This window comes from Plectropomus leopardus, chromosome 14, assembly GCF_026936395.1.
Source record: "Plectropomus leopardus strain MGB_pleo_1.0 chromosome 14, ASM2693639v1, whole genome shotgun sequence".
Taxonomy (NCBI): domain Eukaryota; kingdom Metazoa; phylum Chordata; class Actinopteri; order Perciformes; family Serranidae; genus Plectropomus; species Plectropomus leopardus.
In genome coordinates, this window is record NC_142189.1 from 20,159,059 (window position 1) to 20,167,976 (window position 8,918).

The window sequence follows — 8,918 nt, forward strand, 5'->3', positions numbered from 1 at the left end:
GGTTTATCCCACACTACTTCCTCGCCTCTTGCTCGTCGGTGTGACCGGAGTTCCCTTCCGCTGACAGGCTGCTGTCACACAGCCACCATGTTATCCCATTCCCGGTGTCTCACCAGGAATTTCGGCCGTTCCCTCTCTGCAATCCGCCAGGTAGGCGACCAGCTAATAAAATGTTACTGCTCGCCGCTCGCGACAGGAGTCCTCGCTGTCTCTGTGGGCGAAGGCACAGCTTCAGCTCTATCAGAGCTAGCATTAGCATTAGCTGTAGGCCACGGTCAGGCCGTAACATTGTAAGCCAAGGACAGTCTGACACTTAACTTCACAAGTCTTTGCTGCAGTCGGTGTCAAAGTTTAAAGCAGTCCTCTCTGTGCTAAGTTGGCATCACATTTTGACATGAACGTTAAAGGTGTTTGACCTAACAGGAAGTAGCTTGTCCATGTTCGTGGTCAGTTAATTCAAAGTTGTCCAGTAGTATTTTGCTAGCTAGCAAGAACATGCTAGCCACTCTAAGCTAAATGAACGGGTAGCTTAGCTAGATGCTCGTAGCTGCCACGCTGAGGTCATACTGTGGTTAATGAGAGAAAACTAAGCCTAGTTAAGCCAATGTAGTGAAAGTCTTATGTTAATGTTGTTCTAGTGTACAGTGTAACATCCTGTCGCTGCATTTCAAGCGAAATAAACAAAGTAAAATGTCAGCAAAGTCCTGTTAAGTGTCTAATTGTCAGCTTGTCATTCAGATTAGCACTTGATCATTGAGCTTTAATGCAGCTACTTACTTACAACTACCAAAATATCCTTTATGCTTTTGTTGTTGCAGTTCTTTTGAAAAACTAGTACACAAGCCACCTGTTTGTCAGTTACATTTATCGATTATGTCAAAGGTCATCTTCAAGCGCGTAGAAGTGACCTTTGACCGACAGCACTGACATGTTGTTGACTCCATAGCTATTTATATACAATCCCAACTGCTGTCTTTTATCATTTTAAGACATTAGCTATTGACCTTGATGTCTTTGCTAACCAACTCATGGCTGCATATTCCTCTAGACATTTTATGCTTGAGAAACTTTGGAGAGTGACTTGTTTTCACAATGCTTAACATTTAAAAATCTGAATATGCATTGTAATGGTTAACCATATCTTGTCACAGGGGAATAATGCATTAGCTCGTCGGGCAACGGCAGGTATGTGTGGTTGCTGTTTCAAGCATGAAGTGTAAAATCCTATCTTTGCATTGGGATAGTCCTGTGGCAAGAAATTATTAACTCATTGACTGTGACTGTTTTCTTACAGCTCTATCTGCGAGCCATTCTATCACTTTGAACAACAATGTGTAAGTACATTAACCCTTAAGAACACTGAACAATCCACAAGCAACGTTACTATCAGAATTTAAGTACAACGTTCACAGCATAGATTTGATGAATGACATGGACAGTCTTCAAGCCGTCAGTCATCAACACTGGCTCCCAAAGTGTCGTAAATTTGCCATCATGCATGCACTGTCATTAATCTATGTCCCAGTTATCAGTATATAGCATATACTGTTCCATACACACAAATCAAATCAGAAATGAGCAATTTTGTTGCACTCTTGGATGATAATTTGAAGTAATTATGGGGAATTTTATGACTTATCTGATGTTGTTTAATTTACTTAATATGTTTTTTTTTTCTTATTGGTTTGTTGTTTTGTTTTTTTTGTTTGTTTGTTTGTTTTTTCAGAAAACCTAATCCCCGGTCCAGCGTCTTCCAAATCCAGTACTTCAGGACGTCTGCAGCCTACAGTATGTTTGAGCCCGCGTGCCTTTTGGTTCTACACTTGTCTGAATATTAAGCACAACCATTCTTGTGTAGAGTAAAGAAATGCATCTCCCTTGACTTGTCTTGGTTCTCTAGGAGATGAAGTCGTCACAGTCAAGACCCCTGCGTTTGCAGAATCTGTCACAGAGGGGGACGTGAGGTGGGAGAAAGGTAACTCCTTTTTTATTAACTAACATATAGAAATTATTTTTGAAACAGACACTAGCACATTTTTAACCAGACTAAACAAAAGGTAATATGTTTGCATATAAAACTAAAGCTTTCTTCTTACAGCTGTCGGAGACACTGTCTCTGAGGACGAGGTGGTGTGCGAAATTGAGACTGACAAGGTAAAACTATGTAAATGTCATACAAATTCACCATGTTTGTGATTCTAGTAGTTTAAGGGCTTTGCCCACAAAAGTGAAATCCTTTCAGAGTGTGTGGCACAACATAAATCAAAGTATTGGCGGATGTTGTTCTTTTCCCAAAATAGCTGTCCCATTTACTTTTTAAAAACTCATATTTGTGGTGCTGGTGTGAGAGACAAGAAAGTCATTACTAAAATGTCTCATTTTCTCCTGTTTTTTAATATATTTTTTAAAATAAAACTGTTACAAAGACATTGACCTGGTCATAATGGTTAAGCTTGCGCTTAAATAAATGCCTGCAGTCGTTACACTGGCACCAGCCAAATCACAACATATCTCTATTTACAAAATGTCCTAGAACTATTTACATTTTTAACCTTGTGATGGTTTTGACTGGTTTTGATGGTTTTTATTCTTTTTCCTGCTATTAGACATCAGTGCAGGTTCCCTCTCCTGCTGCTGGAGTGATTGAGGAGCTTTTGGTCCCTGATGGAGGGAAGGTGGAGGGAGGAACTCCACTCTTCAAGCTTCGAAAAGGAGGTCTTAAATATTGAATTTTCATTAAAAATGTATTTATTTTCATATGTTTGGGATAATGTACAGCCAGCAAGACATTATTGCAACATATTTGTTAACATATTTCTCCACTATACTAGAAAAGAAACTGAAAGTAATTTTATTGAGTCCTCTGGTGTCTATGATCAGAACTGAGTCAATAGCAACCGTCTGCTATTCAAAAATAAAAGGCAGTAGAATGCTGTAAATGACTAATCAATATCGAGTATTCAACAAAGCCATATTATTTTATATGCTGACCGATCCTAACTGTTCACCTCTGTGTCTTTAGCTGGTGCTCCCAAAGCTGCAGAGGCTCCAAAAGCTGAGGCGCCGGCCGCCGCCGCCCCTCCACCACCTTCTGCTGCTCCTCCTCCCCCTCCCCCTCCACCCCCCTCAGCTGTGGGCCCCATTCCCACCACTATGCCCCCTGTGCCACCTGTGCCAGCACATGCTATGGACACCAAACCAGGTTAGTTGTCATGAGACAGACGGCCTGTGTCATGTGAGAACTGTTTTGCTTGACATCTGCGCTCTTGACCTCTAGCTTACATGATTATTCATTGTAGGCAGCGGCTTTCACCGTTCCCACTAAACTGATGTGTAGAGATATTAACTGCTTCTTTATGTCTTCCACATAGTTTCAGCCATCAAGCCCACCGCTGCTGCAGCTGCACCAGCAGCTCCAGCTGAGGGAGTGGCTAAAGGAGCCAGGACAGAGAGCAGGGTAAAATGCAAAAATCACACCTAATTAATGTTTGGAGTATCTAAACACTTTTGGATTTGGTCTAGTTGAGTGGAGTAGCTAAGAGTTGAGAACTGTTTACAGAATCTGCTTATTCGTTTTTTTCATTTTAGGTTAAGATGAACCGCATGAGACTGAGAATTGCCCAGAGACTGAAGGAAGCCCAAAACACCTGCGCTATGCTGACTACGTTTAATGAGGTCGACATGAGGTAGGAAACTCTAAATTAGTTGACCTACATTGTTAAGCCCTCAGTGCTATTTTAGATATTTAATGTGAAATGTGATTTTATGTGAAAATGCATACAAGAAGAAAAAATTGAAGGAAAAAGACAGACCTTATAGTAGCTTTGTCAAAATATCGATTTAACGATACATATTGAATCTGAATATTGGAAACAGTCTCAATACTCATTTTCCACAGTATCACTACACAGGTACCAGCTGCACTTTCTCCCTCTCTCCTATTGTTAATTTTTACTACATTTATTCTGCTGTTCTCTGCTACTAACCAAGAAAAGAAGTCATCATTGTCATGTTATAGCCGTGTTGTATTTATAATTTAGTTTTTTAAATTAAATTTTATTACCTCAGTGTCAGTTTTCCCCGTTGTATCAAAAATCTTATCAATTATTGATATTTTTCAAAATTATCATAAATTCCAGAAATGTGACAACAAAACCTTGTAGAGTGTAGGCAGTATGTGTCCAGTCCACATACTGTATGTATATCCTTTTTAAAAGCCAAAACAACACTTGCACAAATGGTTATAGATTGGAATCTGCCCAATAGGAAAAGCTTTTTGAAACCCGATATCCTCTTAAACACTGGAATGTAAATATTTGGTCGTAATGCCATCTAAAACGAAGATAAGAATTGTTAAAACAGGTTTTATTAATTTACAAGGAAATGTTATTGTCTGCACTTGGCCCCCTGTGCTGAAGAGGACACTTTGAGGATTTCTTTTCCCCGCAAATGTGTGGTGTCGGCTTTCGGCTATTCAGGGTTTTCTATGTATCCTAATTAGATTGACATTGACGGTCTGGAGGAAGACTTCCCATGTTAGGGCTCATCTGGAGCCGAAGGAGCTAGTCAGAGCAGGAGGCTGGAGCATCTGTAGGGGCCCACAGAGACCTGCGCTCTGAGTGGAAGAGCAGCCTCAACCGATATGGGCTTTTATGACAGCCCAATAAGATTTACAGGCTCTAGAAAGTGAAGATTTTTATCGCTTCTTCTCTCCTTTCTCGGAGAGTCTGTGTCTTGGGAGGGGCTAATTATGTTAGCGGAGAAACCCTAGAGCTTCAACAGGGTTAGAGACAGGAAAACAAACAATTAAAAAGAGAGATACAGGAGAAAAATGAGCAATGATGAAACGATTAGCGGGCCAATTTCAATCGCTTTAATTTACCACGATCTGCAACAGCATTCAATATAAAGGCATAGTTGGTTTTCCTTTGAAAGTGATGTTAGCTTTATGACCTGTATCTCTCTTAACATAATTACAATATTTGAAAAAGTAATTTCACAGAGTTTCTAATTTCTGTTTCTAGTATATCTTTGGTAAGTTTAGTACACCTTAAAAGTATACTATGTAGGAATTGTCAGCTACTGTTTGAAAACAGTATGAAAAGTAAAACCTAATCCCAACTTTTTACACTTGGTGTTTCACCTTGCTATATTTGGGGTTTTTTGGAGCTGTGTCCACAATCTCTATAGCTTTCTCTTGGATGGGTACTGCTTACAGTCTGGCACCTGTTAGCTACCTTTTTATAAAGCGCCCTGAACACAGCAAAATGAGAAGAGAATGAGAAAATACAAGCAGAGGGCAAAGTCTCTGCAGATAAATACACTGCCAGACACCTCCAGAGGGTCATACGTGATGAATGAGAGGAATTACTTTTGTCTTGAGTCTATACATTTTGAAAATAATATTTTTTTAAGGTTTCTATTTAAGTGTGCAATGACCCATTTCAAGCAAAAAAAAGAAATGATTTAAGCTAATAAATGCAAGTTTTTAATGAGCATTTATGAACGAACTTGTACTAATTGTTGCACGACAAAACAGTTACCAGCTCGGTTAATCTGTCCGAAGCTTTTGTCTAATAAGCGCATGTATTGGCCTACTGAATTTGAGTGATTCAGAGTCGCAGACATGACAGACGCCTTGAATATGAAGTGTTTTTTAATGATAAAAATCCATTTCACTAAAGTAATTGTTAAATAATTTACTTAATATGCACATCTGTACCTTCTAGGTATGAATGTGTATTCAATTCTTTCTAAACACGTAGGCTCCCTGATATTTTTTCTTCTAGTAAAATTTCCTCCGTTAATGTCATAACTGCTTGTTGCCTTAATCCTAAACTGTTAGCTGATGTATGCATTTTTTTCCCCGACAGCAACATCACAGAGATGAGGAAGTCTTACAAAGACGCCTTCCTGAAAAAGCACAACATCAAGTTGGGCTTCATGTCTGCATTCGTGAAGGCTGCTGCCTATGCTCTGACTGACCAACCTGCTGTCAATGCCGGTATAGATTTCACCTTAAAAGACTGCGAAATCTCACTTTGTGGTGTCAGTATGACTGTATCTTTGCACGTATGGGCACAAGTGACTGCAAGTGTGTGTGGTGAAGAAAACGATTTAAGTTTCACTATATCTCACTGCCAAACCTCAAAACCAGCACTAACTTATTTACTGCCTTTAGACCACCCTGACCTATTTAGATATATACCACAATGAAGCGGGGGGGGTCTGAATAAATAGTCTGTGGGTTTCACCCTCCACCGGTTACAGAAAATGGCACACGTAAAAAGAAATTAATCTTGATGGAAATGTATTGAAGATTTACAGTTAACTTGTTCACAAACTGGTTCCGTTTACGGTGTTCATGCTTTCTTTGTGTTTTCAGTCATTGATGACACAACCAAAGAGATTGTGTACAGGGACTACGTCGACATCAGCGTGGCTGTGGCCACGCCAAAGGTGAGACAAGTGCATTATATTGTAATACTTAGTGTAAGTGCTTGACAGCCCACTTGTCTCTAATGTGAAGGGCAGGAAAATTCAGCATGTGTCTTCTCTCTCAGGGTCTGGTGGTTCCTGTAATCCGAAGCGTAGAGGGAATGAATTTTGCCGATATTGAGAAGGCCATCAATTTGTTGGGAGAAAAGGTAATGTTTTATTGTGTGTGTTATGATACACTTTAGGTAGGGATGGGTATTATATTAATACTTTATTGATGAGACTAGATATAGTCTCAGATTGTGGATATGGTAATATCTTAAATGTTGTCTTTTCCTGTTTTAAAAGGCTGCGTTACAGTAAAGTGATGTAATTTTCTGAATTTACCAGACATTTCTGTTTTATTATTTCCCTTTACCCACTTAATACACTATTGTGATAATAACCCTACAATATTGCAGCAATAAAGATATCGAGGTATTTGGTCAAAAATATAGTGATGCGACTTTTGAGTTGTGTGTTTGTCATAGATTGACTCTTTTATGCTGAACGTTGGATATGTACACAATACTCTGCATTTATTAGGCCTGTAATTGGACATATTTTATGAAATCTTACAAATACGGACAAAACCGAGCAGTTTAACCAGAAATCATAGGGGCTATGTAGTGTGCTTCAAGTGAGACACGACTGTAGGAGACAACAAAATCATTTAAAAAACAGCAGAATGGAACAAATCAGTAAAATAATGAGAAGAATTCTCCATCTTTATTTCGCAGTGTTTATAATGGCCTCACAGGACACCGTTGTCTATCACGCTTCCTCTGTTAAAAAGTACATTATTATGACCTCCTCTTTCGACACCATGTTGTTTTTTGTCAGAAACTTTTGACTGCCCTCTAGTGCCATCTGTTTGCTTTATTTGTTAAGTATGAGGGCGTCGCTCACATTAAAGGGCACATATCTATTTCTGTATGTAAAGGGGATTACTGATTACTGTTTATTTAAAAAGAAAATTAATTGTGTAATATTTGGTGAAAGTACCAATACTTGACCCAACAATATTGCTGCAATATTGATATCAAAGTATTAGGTCAACAATATTGTGATATTTGATTTTCTTTATATCATCCAGACCTAATTTTAAGTTTGTCATAATTGCTCATTCTGTGTTTTTTTTTTTTTTACAGTAGTTGTGAAAGGTTCTTAATTGTGGATGTGTTTTTGCAGGCCCGTAAGAATGAGCTGGCTGTTGAGGACATGGACGGAGGAACCTTCACCATCAGCAACGGTGGCGTGTTTGGGTCCATGTTCGGCACACCTATTATCAATCCACCACAGTCTGCCATTTTAGGCATGCACGGCATCTTTGACAGGCCTGTTGCAGTCGGTGGCAAGGTTTGTTTCCTCAGTGTTAAACATTGAAATACATAAAGATAAAAAAAACAATGTATTGACCGATAAAACGATCACATATGGAAAATGAATGTGAAAACTAATTAAATAACTTACTGGGTTTGGCTTGTTAAATCTCTGTCATTCTTACAGCTTTTGTCTGGCCAGTTATTAAGTGTTAACTGGTTTTAATCTTGCACGCATTGACTCTTTTTCTCTCGCTCAGGTGGAGATCCGTCCCATGATGTATGTCGCCCTGACGTACGACCATCGCCTGATCGATGGAAGAGAGGCCGTCACTTTCTTGCGCAAGATCAAGTCAGTGGTAGAGGACCCCAGGGTGCTGCTCCTTGACATGTAAATCCTTGTGAACTCCAGGCCCAACCAAACAAACCACCCTACACAAACAGTGGCTGTACTCACCTGATGAACATTACCGTAACTGCAGTTGATGTATTGTTGTATTGGTAAACTAGAAAAAGAAGGGATTTTTGGGGAACAGTTGAGTTGTGCGATGGACATTTGTGGGGCTGGCAGAGGTAAATGGCTTGGTGCTGTTGTGGAGAAATGTCGGGGTCTGGGGTTTCTGTGGTGCTGGTCTTTAGATCAAAAAAATATATATTCTATTACTCATGCGCCATATGTCATTTTCTACATACAAATGGAAAGCTTTCAACCAATTGTGAGATGAATGACAAACATAGATAAACTGCATAGTGTCATTTCATTATTTTGGTTGAGAGAAGAACAATGAACACACATTGGGCCAGAAACCAAGAAACACTATGTTCTAAAATGTTCAGACTGAGAATTTATGCCATCTGTTTCACACAAATGAGGAAAGTTCTCTTTATGCTGTGTAAGAAAGACTATTTAAGAAAAAAGAAAGTTTTAAACAATAAAAGCTACATGACTCGACTGTAGTTTTTGTTTTTGATTTTTTTTTTTTGTCATTTCATACAGATAGTCTGGGTAGCTAAATTTAATAGAGCTGGGGCATTGATGGCGTAAAAGGTGGTTCTTCCACACAGTGCGAAGATGGGTGAAAGATTATAATATTAATACAAAAAAAAGACTTTGTTTTC

At 39.1% G+C, this 8,918-nt stretch overlaps 1 protein-coding gene across 1 annotated transcript; it reads left to right on the top strand.

The window, feature by feature from the left end:
• On the top strand, nt 1–8,756 carry dlst (dihydrolipoamide S-succinyltransferase). Its single transcript, XM_042501254.2, has 15 exons — nt 1–150; nt 1,152–1,185; nt 1,295–1,334; nt 1,727–1,788; nt 1,901–1,975; nt 2,099–2,154; nt 2,607–2,715; nt 3,023–3,202; nt 3,372–3,457; nt 3,589–3,686; nt 5,874–6,004; nt 6,386–6,459; nt 6,564–6,647; nt 7,669–7,836; nt 8,060–8,756. Exons 1-15 carry the CDS (start codon nt 88–90, stop codon nt 8,192–8,194), a joined length of 1,395 nt encoding a protein of 464 aa, XP_042357188.1. The 5' UTR covers nt 1–87; the 3' UTR covers nt 8,195–8,756.
• Nucleotides 8,757–8,918: the final 162 nt, after the last annotated feature.

What these genes read in the sequence shown, in the direction of transcription:
- dlst (XM_042501254.2), top strand. Translation starts at nt 88, where the DNA reads ATGTTATCCCATTCCCGGTGTCTCACCAGGAATTTCGGCCGTTCCCTC. An exon ending in TCAATTTGTTGGGAGAAAAG is followed by an intron (nt 6,648 to 7,668) that starts GTAATGTTTTAT and finishes GTGTTTTTGCAG; the next exon opens with GCCCGTAAGAATGAGCTGGC. An exon ending in CTGTTGCAGTCGGTGGCAAG is followed by an intron (nt 7,837 to 8,059) that starts GTTTGTTTCCTC and finishes TCTCTCGCTCAG; the next exon opens with GTGGAGATCCGTCCCATGAT.